The 19,075-nt window shown below is 38.1% G+C and overlaps 7 protein-coding genes across 8 annotated transcripts in view; 3 read left to right on the top strand and 4 right to left on the bottom strand.

The window, feature by feature from the left end:
- LOC104757291 (E3 ubiquitin-protein ligase rnf213-beta-like) lies at positions 340-2,688 on the top strand. Of its 2 annotated transcripts, none has more exons than XM_010480020.2 (4): positions 340-642; positions 852-1,441; positions 1,527-1,625; positions 2,408-2,688. In XM_010480020.2, the coding sequence occupies exons 1-3, from the start codon at positions 510-512 to the stop codon at positions 1,617-1,619; spliced, it is 816 nt and encodes a 271-aa protein (XP_010478322.1). In that variant the 5' UTR covers positions 340-509; the 3' UTR covers positions 1,620-1,625; positions 2,408-2,688. The 2 variants fall into 2 exon arrangements, with proteins under 2 accessions (XP_010478322.1, XP_010478323.1); XM_010480021.2 differs by having other exon boundaries at positions 2,403-2,688.
- On the bottom strand, positions 2,729-3,803 carry LOC104757290. Its single transcript, XM_010480018.2, has 4 exons — positions 3,596-3,803; positions 3,254-3,473; positions 3,113-3,158; positions 2,729-3,026 (listed from the first exon to the last, which is right to left on the bottom strand). The coding sequence occupies exons 1-4, from the start codon at positions 3,720-3,722 to the stop codon at positions 2,943-2,945; spliced, it is 477 nt and encodes a 158-aa protein (XP_010478320.1). The 5' UTR covers positions 3,723-3,803; the 3' UTR covers positions 2,729-2,942.
- On the bottom strand, positions 4,203-4,796 carry LOC104757289 (auxin-responsive protein SAUR64). Its single transcript, XM_010480017.2, has one exon. It carries the CDS (start codon positions 4,715-4,717, stop codon positions 4,292-4,294), a length of 426 nt encoding a protein of 141 aa, XP_010478319.1. The 5' UTR covers positions 4,718-4,796; the 3' UTR covers positions 4,203-4,291.
- LOC104757288 (auxin-responsive protein SAUR65-like) lies at positions 6,433-7,058 on the bottom strand. The gene has a single exon (XM_010480016.1). It carries the CDS (start codon positions 6,964-6,966, stop codon positions 6,529-6,531), a length of 438 nt encoding a protein of 145 aa, XP_010478318.1. The 5' UTR covers positions 6,967-7,058; the 3' UTR covers positions 6,433-6,528.
- On the top strand, positions 10,796-11,332 carry LOC104759503 (putative F-box protein At2g02890). Its single transcript, XM_010482417.1, has one exon. The coding sequence runs from the start codon at positions 10,796-10,798 to the stop codon at positions 11,330-11,332; it is 537 nt and encodes a 178-aa protein (XP_010480719.1).
- On the bottom strand, positions 12,073-12,641 carry LOC104757286 (auxin-responsive protein SAUR64-like). Its single transcript, XM_010480015.2, has one exon. It carries the CDS (start codon positions 12,574-12,576, stop codon positions 12,154-12,156), a length of 423 nt encoding a protein of 140 aa, XP_010478317.1. The 5' UTR covers positions 12,577-12,641; the 3' UTR covers positions 12,073-12,153.
- Positions 13,908-19,075, top strand: part of LOC104759502 (F-box protein At2g16450-like) — a 9,543-nt gene continuing 4,375 nt past the window's right edge. Inside the window, exon 1 of the mRNA XM_010482416.2 lies at positions 13,908-14,918. Within this exon, the coding sequence (XP_010480718.2) occupies positions 13,908-14,918 (1,011 nt within the window). The remainder of the gene's footprint in view (positions 14,919-19,075) is intronic.

The following is a 19,075-nucleotide window of genomic DNA, read 5'->3' as shown; positions in this document are numbered from 1 at the left end:
ATTCTCTTTAAATCCCAAACAAACAACCCCTAATGATTTTATTGAACTCTTCTAAAATCTTTATAAATTAGAATCCAATAACACCTTATTAATTATGTATCATCCTAAAATAGTGAAATTCAATAATAATGTCTTTGTTGTGTCCATTGTATAATCTTCTAAATGAGTAAATTATAATATTGAAATTAATTAGAAATGAAAATGTATTGTTGTTGAATAAATAAATTTTTAATTAAGGCAAGTTGAATTAAATATATTTTTTTTTTTAAAAAAAAAAGAGGAATCAAATAAATGAATAAAAAAGACTTCCTTATCTCTTTCCTCTGTGGGAGATTCTGGTTTAGCCCAACATAGAGACAAAAAGGAGAACGCAGTCCACACACACACACCAACCAACCAACTCACACACTGGAGGAGAAAGAAGACAAATTTTGAAATTTGAAGTGAAGAAGAAAAAAACAGTTTCATTTTTCGCCGGCGACGAGTTCTATTAATTCCCGAATCAAATCATGCCGTCCGGTGCGAAGAAGAGAAAGGCCTTGAGGAAGAAGCAGCAGCAGCAGCAACAAGGAGCGATTGGTGGAGCTACTACTAGTACTACTACCAACCATAAGGGTTTCAATGGCGATAATAATCTCCATGGTACATTTCATAGCCTCACCACCCGCTTCGTTTTCGTTTTTTTTTCTTTACGATTCGTTGTTGCTAAGGTCGATAGATGATTGTGTTGAAGAAATTTACAGTATAGAATTCATGGTTAGGTGTATAGGGAGATCTGGCTCGTATCACTCTAGTGGTACTGGTGTGATTTGTTGTTTGATCTTTTAATTTAACATAAACGTTTTTCTCAGGGAATGATGAACATGGAAGCCAAGATGGGAGGGGAAGTGATGATAGCAGTTCGAGTTCTTCCCCTGGTGGTTCTCAAGGAAATGAAGAATTTGGGAAAAAAGATTCACCTGCTGCTGTTCTATCCTCTTCTGGTATGGTGAAAGGTGCTGCTAAGGAGATATCTGGAGATGGAGATGTTACTCAGGGACTTGGACCCAAAAAAAGTGACAATGCAGTTGCGGTTGAAAGAGGAACTGATTACCAGAAAAGTGTTGTGGGGAACTCAACCAATTCCTTTTCTGAAAACCGTACTCACCCAGCCAAACATGTAGCTTCAGTTACGGAAATCACTCCCGTTGTTGAGTCTGTCAAACCTGTGGTGGTTGCTCCTCTCTCCAAAGCAGTGACCTCTGAAAAGAGTGAGCATGTTGATGAGACCTCAAGCTTGGTTAAAAAGAAGTCTGAGAAAAACGGAGAGTGTCTTCCATCTCCGGGACTGGAAAACAATAATAGTAAGGTGGTGGTTACTCTTCCAAGATCTGCTGCTGAAACAAGCAAAAAATTAGAGAGCGTAAAAAAATCTGAAGTTCCAGTATCCTCTGAGGAAAAAGTTAGCATCTCTATTATCCTTTTTGCATTATGTACATATGTTTTTCGTCTCTTTTCAGTTAGCTGAATCTTCTTGATGTATGCAGTGTCTTTTGCTGCCTGGTCCACCAGTTGTCCGAAGGACTTCATGGCTAAGTTGCTGCGGGTTGTTTGATGCTATGACAGGATCTGATAGATAAACACAGGTTAGTCTTGGTTTATGATTCTTCGTAGATAGACTTTATCTGGTTGAGGCTCCTGATTACTAACAACTCCCATGGCCTGCAATTTGTGAATTCCTTCGATGGTTTCCTTGAATTCCTTAAATATATCACTGAAACTACTTCGCAGAAGTCTCTAAACATTTTCATTGTATAGTAAGAGGGTTCATGGAGTTAGATTCTTGGATTGTGAATGCCTTTTCAGTAGATTGTTTAGCTTAGAGTTTCAAACAGTTTATCCACTTTAAAACGTTTTCTGAGAGGCATGTTCATCTATAGTATTCACTGAAACTGGTTAGAATCAATGTAGCGATCTAACGACACAACTCATGCTTGTAAATTCAATAACTAGCAGTTTTGGTTGAGCTACAACAACAATACAGTCTCGTAGGAATCTGAAATTCATGTTCTGATGCATAATTGTATCTCGCATATCATTCTGTTCTTCGAAATTTTGATTGCGTTTATGTAATAAAATAAAGTTCCTCAAGTTTAGCTTCTCTCACTTTTCTTGTTTGCAAGTCTTGATTGCTATGAGCTACCTTGATGTTGTTTATTTGGGTTGCGAAAAGATTATTTCTAAATAGCAGCTAGCCTAACATCTTCCCACAAGTAAAAGGATCATATTCTTTTAGTTTCTCTGCATTCATCATCAGGGATCAATTCCTTTTGTTCTTCTTGTATGAATATTTAACAACATTATCTATATATTATGTTAAACCTGTCTCATGAACGTGTCTTCTCTGCATTGTGCTGCGGAAGAGCAGGGGGATACGTAAAAAGGTGAATGCGCTTGACAGCCAAAGCTTGAAAGACAACCTAAAAACAGGATTTGCGGTCCGTACACTCTTCTCTGTACATCATGTCTTTGATAGATAATAATGTGGGCGGCTTTAGCAACATACGAGAACAAGACCAGACGTCCTTCATAGGGTTAAATTTCGTTTTCTTTCTATTTGAAATACAGTCTTCTTTTGTTCATTAAATTGATTTTAGATTCATGAGACTAAAAATATAGTTCTATTTATACTATCTACTATCTTCTTTATATAGTCTATTAGATATGTTTAGAGGTTTTATCGAAACCAAGTCTCAAAGTTTGATTTTATTCCATGAACACACAGTGACACACACAAAACAAGCTCTGATCCTTTTGTACATAAAGAATGCATGAATCTTAAGCTTCCTATGAATTTAAAAATCACACACACACAAATACAAATACTCGCACACACTAAATCCCAAGTTTCGGATGATTGACACGAACGGAAGAAAAGAACCCCAAAAGCCCATCATGATCCCTTAAGGTCTCTTCACGCCGTGAACCGCGGCGATGTAAACAAGTTGTGTGACTGAGAGTATGATCAAGAACGCCTCCATGGTTCTCTACACAGAAGAAGACACATGAAGTCAATAATTCTGAGATTTCCTAAACTGAGTCTATGAGATTCTAGAATAGAGAAAAGTCTCACCAGTTTGGCGTTTCTCCCTTGAAGCTCGATTTCTTTCCAAGCGAATCTGTGGAAAGAAAGAATGATTAGTCTTACCATCGATGTCTTAAAACATGATGCGATTGCTTGTGAAACAAGAGAGGTTTTATAAATTTATAGTACCCCATGGCAAGAACTGTAAGGGTCCAGGCAATAGTTGCAGCAGTGGCTGCAGCCGGTAAGCTTCCCACGGTCCAAGAACGAATGTGACTAAGGCCCGAGATTGTGGAAGCCGCACCAACCACTCCCGCCAGCAACGCAAATATTACAAAGAATCCTGTCGCTGCGTTTCCCATCGGGAAATATATTGGGGAGAAATGTGCTGGAAGGTTTAAATTAGGGCCTGCTCAAATTTGTTTTTCAAAAGAACCCGAAATGTTAGAACCTCAATAACAACAAGAACAAAAAGTTTGTGCCAAAAGCATACAAATTCGATATACCAACCAATTGTAACTTAGTTCTTACCGACTTCAAATCCATGGTCAATGGCTCGGTTCATGGCCCATCCTCCAATGCCTAGAACGATCACATACATGCAGAAGTTCAACACAAGAAGTCCAGAGGCTACAGGTTTCATTTGCTCACCCGCCATTTTGCCTTTTGGGAAAACTACGAAAGCGGGAAGGAAGAGAGAAGAAAGAAGAATGAAGAATGAGGGAAATTAAGCTTGTTCTTATTTGGAATGAGGCATAATGAAGCAACTTTATATACTAACTCGTATTGTTCTTTTCTTGTTAAGGCTGCTGGTAATACAAGAAAGGTTGATTAGAGAGTTGTAAAGTTCATAGCTTCAAGTTTAAGGCAGTTCTTATTTAAACCCAAGATTCTTGGCTTTGTTCTTTGTACTTATAGAAAGTATTGTCCAATTTTCAAGAGTTTTTTAAGATGTTCTTACAGAAGACAAAATTTAGATTCTTTAGCAGTATTTTTATGTCTCCTTATTTTGCTTTTTATCCGGCTGGGACATGGTATCTGTTCTTAAAAAATTCTCAACGATTTTAGAAGAATTTCAGAATTTCGAATTGGTACTTTTATGAAAACTTGTTTATAAAACAGTTCCTTATGTGAACACTTTCGCCAATTGTGGATTTTTCCCATTTCAAATAGTATAAAAATATCTGAATCTTTACAAAAAAAAATTCTATCTTCTCTAAAGAAACTCTAAAACACAAACAATTGTTGAGTACTCTGTTCTTGTTGTTGCAAAGAACAATGTAAAGAACATCTAGCACTAGAGATCGACATTAACAAAGCCTTTTCCGTATCTCCGTCCATTCTTCTTTCGACCAATTTGATTAGATACTTTAAGAAAACCGAATCGAATGGCAACGTGATTGGTCCGTCCGTGGAGAGGCCAAACTCTTCTTCAGATATCTTCAAGAGCTCTTGGAAAACAGAGTTGCTCAGGTAACTTATAGGAAAAGCAAAGCGTGTGCGATCTGTCGTGTAAACCACAAAACAGCCCTTCTCTGCAGCGGTTGAGCTAGTAGCAGTACTTGATCTTTGGAATGAGATCCTTTTCCTGTGTAGGGCTGCTCTCTGTTGCCATTTCTTGGCCATCTTGATAAGCTTCTTTGTGTTCATCATTCTTTCCAAGAAAATATTTTGTAGATCTGAAAAGACGACAAAGAGTTTGTAAGCTGTGTTGTAGAAAGAACTCTTTGAATGCAAGTTTTGATTGGTGAAGAATACCACAGGCTTCTTTCATTATATATAACAAGTTTTAGACCAACTAATTCAGACAGAAACACATGCCAGGTTTCTTGTCTGTGGTCAAAAGGGTCCCCAAGTTAGCAATCAATCTTATTTCAAATCAACTTGTGGATCAAAACATATACAGTGAGAACTGAGAAGACATGACCATGTGGGTATGAATCTTATTATAAAGGACGTTTATATGTCAAGATTTAGCTGATACAAAGATAATATTTAATTAAAACCTTCTGATCTTATTCCTGGTTTCCTAAAGGTCTCGACTCATTAATCAATTACACGTCTGCAAAGCAACTTGTGGACTATACAACTTATTCATGTGGGTATGAAACTATGAATACTATATGAACATTTATATACATAATGATTAATGAGAACTCATACATAAAAGNCGTGTGTGATCTGTCGTGTAAACCACAAAACAGCCCTTCTCTGCAGCGGTTGAGCTAGTAGTAGTACTTGATCTTTGGAATGAGATTCTTTTCCTGTGTAGGGCTGCTCTCTGTTGCCATTTCTTGGCCATCTTGATAAGCTTCTTTGTGTTCATCATTCTTTCCAAGAAAATATTTTGTAGATCTGAAAAGACGACAAAGAGTTTGTAAGTTGTGTTGTAGAAAGAACTCTTTGAATGCAAGTTTTGATTGGTGAAGAATACCACAGGCTTCTTTCATTATATATAACAAGTTTTAGACCAACTAATTCAGACAGAAACACATGCCAGGTTTCTTGTCTGTGGTCAAAAGGGTCCCCAAGTTAGCAATCAATCTTATTTCAAATCAACTTGTGGATCAAAACATATACAGTGAGAACTGAGAAGACATGACCATGTGGGTATGAATCTTATTATAAAGGACGTTTATATGTCAAGATTTAGCTGATACAAAGATAATATTTAATTAAAACCTTCTGATCTTATTCCTGGTTTCCTAAAGGTCTCGACTCATTAATCAATTACACGTCTGCAAAGCAACTTGTGGACTATACAACTTATTCATGTGGGTATGAAACTATGAATACTATATGAACATTTATATACATAATGATTAATGAGAACTCATACATAAAAGAGAAGCCAAAAATTACCAAACTCATGCATCTGTACAGCTTTGTTTGTTAGCATAAGGGGTCCTTAGTAGGTTAGTGGTCCATCGGCTAAATCAAATGCGAGTCACAAAAATAATAGATCAAGTACTTATTATTCAGGGGACAAACAAATCTTTTGTGAAATCAAGGACAACAAATCTGGTTAGAATTAATGATCAATTAGATAGGCATGTGCTTATGAAGCAAGGATGAAGAACATGTAGGTCCATAGATTTTCTGGTCAAGAGATTAAGCAGCTAATCAACAATTTCTGCTAAAAAATCATATTTCCTTGAGATTCAAACGACATGTTCTTGATGCAGTCTTTTTGTTGTAAGGGCAATTCGATTATGAATGACGTTTTTACACGCCGCTGCACCATTTTTCTTGAAAATATAGTATCAGAGTAGATATGTTTTAGACTTTCAGTGAAATGCCTCTCGATGATTTGTTCTTAAGAGCATGTGAAGTTAAATTTAGATGAGACAATCTAAAAGAGAGCGAGAGAGAGACGAAAATAGTAGTTTGTATTTTTCAAATGATCTGTCTATCTAATACAGTAGAATTTTGTACAAAGAAAAGAATATTTACAGTCAATTTCTCTAAAATACAAGCGATTGTTGAGTAGTACTACAGTATTGGTTTTGTAGTTGCAAGGAGCATCTAGCACTAGAGATTGACATTAACAGAGCCTTTTCTGTATCTCCATCTATTCTTCGCTGGATCAAATTAATGAGATACTCCAAGAAAACCGAATCGAACGGTAACGTGATTGGTCCACCTGCCGTGAGGCCAAACTCTTCCTCAGAGATTGTCAAGAGCTCTTGGAAAACAGAGTTGTTCAGGTAACTTATGGGAAAAGCAAAGCGGATTTTATCAACCGTGTAAACCACGAAACAGCCCTTCTCCACAGCAGTTGTTGAGCTGCTAGTAGTAGTAATAGTAGTAGTTGACCTCTGAAACGAGATTCTTTTCCTGTGAAGGGCTGCTCTCTGGTGCCATTTCTTGGCCATCTTGAGTAGTTTCTTAGTGTTGATCATCTTAGAGAGCCAAAAAAAAAAAAACAGATTTGTAAGTTGTGTTGTAGTGTAGAACTCTCTGAATGAATGAAAGTAGTGATTGATGAAGAATGCTATAAGCTTTGTTGTATTATATAGAAGGAGAAACTCTTAAGAAGTTTTTAGATATATTTAAAAAGCAACCAAATTAAGAAGACAGAATCACATGCTTATGTAGTTCTTGTCCCAGAATTAGTAACCAAACATATCTGCTAAATCAACTTGTGGATTTAAATTATTAACAACATGACCATGTGGGTGTGGGTGGTATATGAACCTGTTAAATTTGGGCTTATTTTGGGCTTCTAACTAAAAACCAATTGGCTATTAGTAGATTGACCCTAACCCTTTATATATTAATTATAGTTCCTTTAAACTTCAGATGTGAGACTTGGATTGTATCCCAACAATCTCCCTTTCAAACCAAGGACCACATATGGGATCTTGACAGAACCAATCTATACTAATAAAAAGTAGAAGCTATAAGCTTCTAAGGCTGTCCACCTAGGATTTTAAACATCCAATTGTAATAAAACATGTCACTCATTAACATTTTTTAAAGTTTCCAGAATTTTCTATATTAAGAATTATTTTAAAACAACCTATCAGGATTTGACATGTCTTCATTAACATTTTTTAAAATTTCCAGAATTTTTTAGAAAAGGGACAATTTTAAATTTATGGAAATAAAAGAACCTATGAACAATATCCCACATTGGCTAGAAAAGTTTTAGACAATGGTTCAGAACCATTATAAATAAGATTAATATGCTTCCAACAACAAATGAGCAGGAAAGCTTGATTTATCAAGCGTCCAAGTTTAAAAATTATTCGGTTTGATCCGGTTTTTATTTGATCAAACTAAAACTTTAAAAAGTTTCAAAAAAATATTATAATTTTTAAAATTCTTAAAAGTTTAAATATTATAAATATTGAAACTTTTAAAAGTTCTTAGCTTTTAAAAAGTTTTTAAATATTATAATTTTAAATTTTAAAAGTTTTAAAATATTATAAATATTAAAACTTTTTAAAAGGTTCAAATTTTATATTTCGAAACCTTTTAAAAGTTTAAAATACTATAAATATTGATGTAAAACATAAATTATCATATTTATCTACTTTTGTGCTTTTTATTTCTTATGAGCTACAAACCATATTTTTGTGTATGATTTTATAGATGAGTTGATATTCTTTCATTAATTTTTTTATTTTTGGATCTAAGGAAGAAGAATTGACATCGCAAGACCTTGATTTGATGTTTGAATCAAGTTTTGGAGTTTAAAGAAGAAAGATGGACAACAAACACACATGTTTTATTAGCTATACATAGGCATGACCATAGTTACGGTTGTCACGTTTATGGTTTATTAACCATCGGTTATGGTTAGGAATATTGTTTAACCTTAACTATAACCGTTTAAATATTGTTTAAATACTGTTTTTAAGAAATATTGTTTAACTATATACGGTTATGGTTATTTGAGAATATGATACAGTTGATATTATTTGATGATATAGCATAATTGATATTATTTATTATAATTAATATGTTCTTATAGTGTACTCATATTTCTATATATCATATGATTCATATCAAATAAAATATTATTAGTATATTTTATTATGTTTTTAAAATATTATAAACCAAGTAAGGATTTTGGTTGGAGAAGATTATAAACGTGTGGATCTAAAACAAAATAAGTATATAGATAAAATTATCAATAATTGGATGCATGTGTTAACTATGCTGCTCTTCATGAATTTTATAAATTTTATGAGAAAAGAAATAATTTTGTTCTTGGAGTTTGATGAGTTAACAAGTTGTGTTTTTAAAATATTATAAACCAAGTAAGGATTTTGGTTGGAAAAGATTATAAACGTGTGGATCTAAAACAAAATAAGTATATAGATAAAATTATCAATAATTGGATGCATGTGTTAACTATGCGGGTCCTCTCATGTTCTCTCAGTCAGAGATGAGATTGACAGATAGAACGAACCATTAAACCTTAAAGACCTTGAGAAAATTTTGGAATACCGGTTTTAGTAAAAGTAAACCAAAATAAACCGAAATGAACCGAAAACCCTATTAGCAACTACCTCTTGAAATCAAACTGCCTCTCTATATAAATAAGGCAGTCGCTGCAGACAACTCAAAACAGAGAGAGAGAGAGAGGCTCCTCCTCAACTCAACTTCGAAGTTCGAATCATGTCTTGTTCGTGTGTTTTTTAGGGTTTTCGTGTCAATCTTATTATATGTCTATTAGGTTGTGTTGGTTGCGAATTAGGTGTTGTTTGTGTATTTACTGTTAGCTCAGATTTGAGGGAAAGTGATGATATGAAAATGTCGCCCCAGTCTTAATCTGCATCCATTACGATGGAATGTAACATGGTGATTGACTTTTTTTTTGTCTGATTCTCTCAAAACACTTTCGTTTTATCTTAATCTTTTCTGCAATGGGATATGATGAGATGGCATTAATGTTTTGTGACACCCAGTCTGATCTGCTTCGGTAGAGTGATTGATTTGCCATTATTCTCTGATCCTTAAGTCTTTGCGTTTTCAATATTGTGAATTTGATCCAAAGTTTTGATCTTTGAAGGGAGGAATGAGGAAATAATTACCATACGTCTGCAAATCAGAAATACAGTGTTGATTCATTAGACATGCACTACCATCTGACCTCTTCTCTCTTTCTTCTTGTGTTTTCGTTTGTTTTTTTCGTTTTGAGATCCTTTTGTTATATGCAATCAATGATGAAATTATGTCCAAATTGAATGATTATTCAATGATTATTTAAATCACTAGATCACCATCTTTCGACTGAGATTGCTGTTTTAATCCTGTTTTGTGTTGTTTGTGTGATGAGATTTGCCTATGGTATCTGATGTCCAAAGTTGATTAAAAAAATGTGTTTGGACATTTCGTTTTTCTTAGGCAGAAAGTGAAATCAGGCTTTGCGACACTGTTAGCTTCTTTATAAACCATAAGCTACCTGTTACTTTAATACCTGTTTACATCTATTTTTATCAATCTTTTGGTTTTGTTTTGGTTTTCTAAATCATCCTTATGTTATTCGTTATCATCTTTTGTTTTATTGTTCCTTCTTGCTTCTCTTGGTGTGGCAGTGGCTTTCATGTGGATTATCTGATTACTATGAAGAACTTTTTCAATGATTTGTTGTAAAAGATGTTACAAGTTTTTAAATGTAAATATTAGTGTTTTACTTCTTTAATTTTAAAGAAGTTTGGTCAATTTTTCATATTAAGCAAAATATACGACGTATCAAACTCTTTTAATAAAAGAGCTTCATCGACCGAGCATTGGTCTTCATGGAGATGGTTTGGCACTTCGTAATGCCATTTCATAACAGTGGAGATGGTGGACGTTACAAAAGTGATGGTCCATAATGTATCTCAACCTGGCCTGTTGTTCACAATGGGATGAACTTCTTTCTACTTGTTGGTAATCTGTCATATTTCAGCAAATAAAAGAAACCAGTTCTTGTCCAATATATGCTTTGATCGAGAGATGGGTAAAGTCAATTGGTTTAATTGTAGCTTACATGGTTTACGGTTTAGTGAACCGAACCGACCTATCTACTTGTAATTGGTTTAATTGTAGCTTACATGGTTTACATGTCTTGGAGAGTCTTCAGCGGCTGTAACCCTAAAGAAATTGCTGAGAGAGAGACGTTCTGATTCTCCTTGTCATTTCTGCTGCGCAAGTTCAATTTCTGGCTTTTTAGGAAAGCGAAGATGAAGAAATCATCAGCTCCCTTGTCGTTGCGTGTCGAAGCAATGGGCATCAATGCTCGCTACTCCGTACTTCAAGTCCTTGTTTCTGACCAACTCCTCGTCTAAGCCGCGGCTCTTAGGACTGTTTTATGAGGCTGCTACTTATCAGTTTGATATCGACAAGTATTTGGAAAAGAATCTCGTCGCTGATGCCCATAATGAGTTGCATGTGTGGGTTCTAGAGGATGTAGCGAAACAGGATTGGTCGAAACACAACTACACTTGGAGTACCGACAAGATTTTCTTCCGTCGTCACGTTTACATCGCTGGAGTGACCGCTTCCGGTGAAATAGTGTTTTCCATGCGCAAGTATACATCTGGCCAACCGTTTTATGTTTTCTACTTCAATCCCGAGAGGAACAATCTCCAACGTGTTGAAGTCCAAGGTTTTGGTGAAGGGTTTAAGAATCCTTGTAGTGTTCGCACCTTTGTGAACCACATTGAGGATCTTCATGTTAACGATTTAGAACTACTCAAGCCATTCCATGCTCCACGTAGGGCTACAAAATATTCGGAATCACACAAAGAAAGAAAAAGGGCAAGAAGATAGCTTGGGATGATCCACTGGAGTTGGGTGAAAGCAATATTATTTTGTGCTCTTATTTAGGCGTTTATGCACTTTTGATATTTACCTTTGACTCAATAGATGGAACCGTTAGATGTGACTGAAGTGTTTAATAAGAAAGAACAAACCAACCTCTTCTTTCTCCATTGTTGATGTGACTTATTATAAAGTGTTGAGAAGATTATTGTTTTTGTTCATTCCTTTACAAAGATTAGAGACAGAGAGAGCACATGCTTCTGTCTTTGTTGTAAGTGATGGGATCAGAAACATATATACGAGCAATTACTGTGTACTTCTCTGTTCTTGTTAGTTGCAAAGAGCTCTAAGAAACAGAACTCACAAATCTTTTCTCCTTCAATCTCCATCTTCAGAAAACCGACTCGAAAGGCAACGTGATTGGTCCGTCCGTGGGGAGGCCAAAATCTTCTTCAGATATCTCCAAGAAAAACAGAGTTGCTAAGGTAACTTATCGGAAAAGCAAAACGTTCTTTATTTGCCGTGTAAACCAAGAAACAGCCCTTCTCTGTTGAGAGCTGCTCTACGTTGCCATCTTGATTATCATATTTGTATTCGTTCATTCATCCCTATTTTGTGGGCAAATAGATCGGAAAGCAAAAGTGATTTGTAAGCTGTATTTTAGAAACTCTTTAAATGCAAGTTATGGTTGATGAATAATCCAATAAGAGGTTTGTGTTAGAGTTATGCAAAAACAATATAAAGAGAGTAAATTGTGTATGTTTTGTATTTCAGTGTAATCTAACTGCAACCATATTCACAAATAGCTTTTTGTAATGGTATCAAATACTCTAAAATACAAACAATTGCTGACTCCGTTCTTGTAGTTGCAAAGCGCGTTGTGAAGAACATGTAGCACTAGAGATTGACGTTAACAGAGCCTTTTCAGTATCTCCATCGATTCTTCCTTGTATCAGTTTGATGAGATACTCTAAGAAAACTGAATCGAACGGCAAGGTGATTGGTCCACCGGTTGGGAGGCCAAACTCTTCTTCAGAGATCTTCAAGAGCTCTTGAAAAACAGAGTTGCTTAGGTAGCTTATCGGAAAAGCAAAGCGTTTGTTATCCGCTGTGTAAACAACAAAACATCCTTTCTCTACAGCGGTTGAGCTACTGGTAGCACTGGACTTCTGAAATGAGATTCTTTTCCTGTGGAGAGCTGCTCTCTGTTGCCATTTCTTGGCCATCTTGATTAGCTTTTTGGTGTTCATCATTATTCTCTGGGAAAGCAATAAAAAGATTATTACTTGAAAGTTGTATTGAGGAAATCTTTGTATTAGTGCAAGTTCTGATTGATGAAGAATGCTATAAGCTTTGTTGTATTATATAGAAGGAGAGATATTAACAAATTTAGACAGAATTAGTGACAAACTATTAAGCACCTAACCAGACACAACACGTGCTTATGTTTCTAGTCAATGCGACTCATGGGGGTCTTTAGTTGGTAATCAATCATGTCTGCAGTGAACTTGTGGACTACACAACCTTCTTGTGAGAGCTGAAAAGACATGATCATGTGGGTGTGAAAATTCTATATGGTCATTTATGTGACAAGAGTTAGGTACTAAGACTTTGATGAAGAAGAATGCAAGAGGCAGTTGTTACATTATATAAATATATAATGAGTACGCAGTTGAGAACTTGTCAAGCAGACAAGTCTTGAAGACAAGTGCAGCCAAAACCCAAACTTATGTTTTCTTAAGGGTCCCATGTTGAGTAGTTGATCCATCAGCTACTTACTTCCAAAATTGTGAGTCACACAAATATTAGATCAAGCAGGGAACAACAAATCTGTATATATATAATCAATGATCAAATAGATCAATACAATAAAACACATGATATAGGAAATGAGAGTAGCTGCCGCACATGTGAAGTCAAGATAAGAAGAAGTGGATCACGTGTGATGGTGAGCTGGTGGAAATGGGAAAGCAATGTCAACGTAAGGGCAAACGGATTACGTTAGTTAACACTGTTTGTTAGCTTAGTATAAGAGCACCTGTTAGATCAGATGAGATGTTGAGACTGCGTTTCCTATGAACGTTGTGTCAAATTTATCGGTTCTTGTTTCTGTTGAATCTATTTTGATCTTTTGTTTCTAATCTCTGTTTTACGTCATCAACACATGTGCTGATGATGATGCAAAGATGAAAAGCATTTAGGTCAATATATATCGGTCAAACCATATGTTCTTGTAGTCTATGTGTGCCTTCTCACAGACTTTTTTTATTTTGTTCAACCTTGTTACATAGATGGTTGTATAACAGAGTATAAGGTATTCGATGAAACCTATCCAGACTATATGCGGCTGCACCATACGTCTTCTCCAAGTTAAGAAACGGCAGCGTTTACTTAAGAAGAGTCAAAAGCTGGCGGCCCACTTGGACGTAAAATTAGCCCACTTTTTTTGGTTTTCGCTAACCGACTAAAATCGGAATATATATTCACGTAATGTAATGGTACCTAGGTCTCTTTAGTATTACATATAGCTAGGTTACTTTAGGTCTTAAACATATCTATCTCTTTCTTAGTTGGATCGGCAATCATGAATTCATCATCTACCATATCGATTGATCTCGCCATGGAGATATTGTTGAGATTGCCTCAGAAGTCGGTCGCTAGGTTTCATTGCGTGTCGAAGCTATGGGCATCAATGTTGAGTACCGCATATTTCAAGGAATTGTACATGACCAAGTCATTTTTGGCTAAGTCGCGCCTCTTATTCGCCGTCGGAGAAAACGACAACGAAAACACAAAAGCCAAAGGCTGTGGTGTGTGGAGCTTCTTCTCGTTGCCTCAGCTTGAGAAAGCATATGATAAATCATCATCCTCGACTCTTGTAGCAGCCGCCGAAGTTCATCTGAAGATCTTCTCTCCAGAAGATATACGAATCAATCATTATAGTAACATTAAGTACTTTTCATGTGGCTACAACTCTGGCTTGATCTATTTCCATGGTTGTCGATACCAAAGTAAACCTTTGATCTGTAACCCCAACACAGGAGAGTACGCAGTATTACCTAAACGGTATACTTACAGAAAGGCGTATAGCTTTTTCGGGTTTGATCCCATTGACAAGCAATACAAGGTATTGTACATGGCTTACGATGGTGGTCCTGGTAATCATGTAATTCTTACATTTGGAACTGTTACAGATATGAGGTGGAGAAAGATCGAATGTTCCTTACAACATAATATTAAGAGTGATGGGGTATGCATCGATGGTGTTTTGTACTACTTAGGTGACGACAATAGATGGGTTTACACGGATGGTGCTCATCCCGTATTATTGACTGATTATATGATTGTTTGCTTCGATGTGAGGTCTGAAAAGTTTAGCTTCATTAACGTTGAAAGGTTTTGTCGATTGATCAACTTTAAGGGCAAGTTAGCTATGATTTACTGGGAGGATGATTTCGACTTTTATGAGGCTGCTACTTATAAGGGTGATATCGACAAGTATTTGGAAAACAATCTCGTCGCTGATGCCAATAATGAGTTGCATGTTTGGGTTCTAGAGGATGTAGCGAAACAGGATTGGTCCAAACATACTTATGTAAACTGTGTATCTTGTTGTCTATTACAGAAGAGGTTACAGCTTGATATATATACATGAGTCGAGATAGAGGTACTCTAGGTTTAGCTAACTAAGGAATGTAATATACAAGGAAACAATATATTGCAGGCGTGATTATACGATGCTGTCATATCCTTGACATGATACGTGCATATCCTTAACATCCCCCCTCAAGATGGAGCGGCTGATGTCACTCCAATCTTGCTGCGAAGTTCCAGGAACCGTTGACGTGTCAGTGGTTTTGTGAGTGCGTCAGCAAGTTGATCAGCTGTGTGAACATGTGCAACACGAAGAAGACCTTGTTGGACCTGCCCCCGAATGAAATGGTAGTCAATAGCAATGTGTTTCATCCTAGAGTGAAATACTGGATTGGCACACAAAAATGTGGCACCAACATTGTCACAATAGATCACTGGTGGTGCAGTGCGATTGATCCCAAGTTCAGACAACAGATTACAAATCCATTGAAGTTCAGCAGCTGTGTTGGCTACAGCTCTGTATTCGGCCTCAGTAGAAGATCGAGCAACTCCATTCTGTTTCTTAGCATACCAGGATATGGGACTTTTACCAAGATAGACAATGTAAGCGTTTGTTGACACATAATCATGGGAGTCTCCTGCCTAGTCAGCATCAGAGTAGGTGTGTAAGGAGAGTGGGTTGGTCGCAGAGAAAAATATACCATGAGTCGGTGTGCCTGCAAGGTAGCGAAGAACTCTCTTGGCCGCTTGCCAGTGGACATCAGTTGGTCGGTGCATAAATTGAGACAGTCAATTCACAGCAAATGCTATATCTAGTCTTGTAAATGCAAGGTATTGAAGACTACCTACAAGTTTGCGGTAAGGTGTAGGGTCCGATAATGCATTACCAGAGTTGATCGTGATCTTGGGAGAAGAAGCCATAGCAGAGCTAACAGCATTAGCGTCAGTCATGTCATAGGAGTGGAGAAGATCAACGATATACTTGCGTTGAGAGAGATGGAGTCCTTTGCTGGTGCGATGTGCCTCAAGACCAAGGAAGTAGTTGAGGTCTTCAGGGTCTTTGACGGAGAATCTGTCAGCCAAGAGATTAAGAACTTGTTGAATGTGTGCTCCGTTGCTACCCGTGATGAGGATGTCGTCGACATAGACTAAGAGGTAGACATAATCCTTGCCATGTCGGAGAACAAACAAGGACGTATCTGCAAGTGAGTTGACAAAGCCGACACCCACCAAATAATTCTTTAGCTCAGTGTACCAAGCACGCGGTGTCTGTTTTAAACCGTATATTGCCTTGTGAAGACGACAGACATGATCTGGGAAATCCGAGTTGACAAACCCAGGTGGTTGTTCCATATATACTTCATCTTCAAGAGTGCCTTGGAGGAAGGCATTGTTCACGTCGAGCTGTTTGATAGGCCATGGTTTAGAGACAGCAACATCCAGCACCAATCGTATTGTTGTTGATTTTATCACCGGGCTGAAGGTCTGGTCGTAATCTCTGCCAAGCTGTTGAGAGTAACCCTTGGCGACCAGTCTCGCTTTACACCTGCCAAGAGAGCCATTAGAAAGAAATTTGTTCTTAAACAACCATTTGCAGCCAACAACATTTAAATGAGGTTGTCGTGGAACAAGATCAAGGGTTTGATTTCGAGCAAAAGCATCAATTTCTATGGACATGGCTCCTCGCCATTGTCGATCCTTTAGAGCCTGGTTCACTGTCGTTGGTTCAGGGGGTATATGGCGAGACAGGGCAACCGAGAGGTTGAGCTTGGTGTTGGGTTTTGTTATATTATTTTTCCGGCGAGTTTTCATAGGATGTTGGTTAGTCGGTAACGGTTGTTGAACAGATGCCGGGGCCGGGTGAGTTTGAGTCGGGATGGTCGGGGTCGGGTTTATAGTTGATGGAGTCGAGGTCGGTGAGGTTATTGTGAGGTTCGGGTTTGAGGATGAAGTATTCGTGACAGGAGCGAGTGGTGGTGGATTTAGATTTGAAGGATTTTGAGTGGGCTTGGTTACTGGGCCTTTAGTGGGTTGGCGTCTTTGGTATTGTTTTAGTTGAGCTGGTGGATTTGTTTGAGATTGTTGTGTTGATTGTCGAGGTGGATTGGGCTCGATTATTGCGACCTCATGATCCAGGTTGTTGAGGGTTTCCGTGTTTACTGACCGGTGATGATCTGATGTCGGCGATCCTGTCGGCTGCGACGGTGGCAGTACGAGTGGCGGCGGCGGTGTTGTGGCAGTGGGATTAAGTTGTGTCGAGGTTGGAGAAGATATAAGGACTGCAGAGGGTTGTGAAAAGGACGAGGATGTGGATGGAGAATCTGTTGATGGTGAAGAGGGATTGCGCATCGGAAAGCTTTGTTCATCAAACTTGACGTGCCGAGAGATATATATGCAACCAGAACTCGGTTGTAAGCAGATGTAAGCACTCTGAGTTAAGGAGTACCCCAAGAAGATACATGGAGTAGAGCGATTCTCTAACTTGTGTTTGGTGTAGGGTCGTAGCCACGGGAAGCATAAACACCCAAAAACGCGGAGCTTGTCGTAGTTCGGGAGCGTACCAAACAGCCTCTGGAGTGGATTCTCCATATTGATGACAGGAGTTGGAAGACGATTGATGAGGTAGACGGCAGCAGAGAATGCGTAGGTCCAATATTTATGGGGAAGACCAGCATGTGTGAGAAGTGATAATCCAGTTTCGACAATATGGCGGTGTTTTCTTTCAGAGATTCCATTGTGCTCAGGTGTATGTGGTGGAGAAGTGAGATGAGATATGCCATTGCTTGCGAGGAATTGGCGAAGTGCTAAGAACTCACCACCATTGTCGGAGTATAAGCTTCCAATGCGTTGTCCAACTCTATTTTCAACAAGAGCTTTGAACTGAATGAATGTGTCGTGAACTTGTGACTTGAGTTTGAGTGGGTAAATCCAGGTGTAACGGGTATAGTGATCAACAAGGATTAGATAGTATTTGAAGTTGTCAACAGAAATAACGGGTGAGGTCCATACATCTGAAAAGATAAATTGAAGGGGATAAGTGGAGAATAGAAGTTTGTGAAAATGGGAGTTTGTGGCTTTTATTAATAGCACAATCAGTGCACAACATGGTCTGTGAATCTGATTGTAAATGAGGAAGGGAAAACTTTGAAACAATTGTTTTAAGAATAGAGTGGGAGGGGTGGCCTAAACGAGAGTGCCAGTCTTTGAGAGATGGTTTTGTGGAGGAGGATGCAAAGAAGGAGGTGATGGTGGAGAGGGAAACCGGCCACTCGTAAAGCTCGCCACTAGTTTTGCCGCGGAGTAACGGGACCCCCGACATCAGATCCTTCACCTGAAAGAAAGCAGGGAAAAATTCAACAGAGACCATGTTAGAGTTGCAAAGTCGATAGACGGATATGAGATTTTTATGAATGTTTGGTACACAAAGGACATTTGTGAGAGATAAAGGTTTAGTAGAAGAGGGCAAGGACAGTGAACCAGTGTGAGAGATCGGAATGCCAGAGCCGTCACCAATGAGAACCGTATCATCACCATGGTACGGCTGATGCAATGCCAGGTTGCCAAGGTCACTGGTCATATGGTGAGTGGCACCACTGTCAAGGATCCACTAATTTGTCGGCTGTTGATGTCCTAATGCCAGGTTTGCACGCGGTTGCCATGGTCGAAATGGAGATGGAAGGAGACCAGACTGAGAACCGTAGGAGGGTTGGTATTGGAGCTGAGAGCATCGTTTCGCACTGTGTCCAAAGACACCACAAATCTGGCACTTGCCTTGGTATCCTCAGGTGACACGATTGTCCTGTCGTGGATATTGCTGCTGGTGTTTGTTGTTGGACCACGGCTGGCGAGGGCGATGAGGCTGCTTTCCTGGGTTGTGTGAAGAACGAGTGACAGCAACATTAGCGGAGATTGGACCGGTGGTGACATTGGACAGGGCAACTGCAAGGAGCTTGGCTTCTTTGTTCATGAGCTTCTCATGAACTTCAATGATTGATGGAGGGGTTTCTCGACCCTCAACTTGATCGATGACAGACTTGTAGTCTTCAGGGAGTCCACCGAAGATGAACTCAAGTTGTTCTTCATGGGCAAGCGGCTTACCGAGAAGAGAGAGTTGGTCGAAGCGAGTTGTGAGTGACTGCATGTATTCATCAACAGATT

The sequence above is a fragment of the Camelina sativa genome, chromosome 17, assembly GCF_000633955.1.
Source record: "Camelina sativa cultivar DH55 chromosome 17, Cs, whole genome shotgun sequence".
Classification (NCBI taxonomy): Eukaryota; Viridiplantae; Streptophyta; class Magnoliopsida; order Brassicales; family Brassicaceae; genus Camelina; species Camelina sativa.
This window is presented reverse-complemented; position numbering and strand designations above follow the sequence as displayed.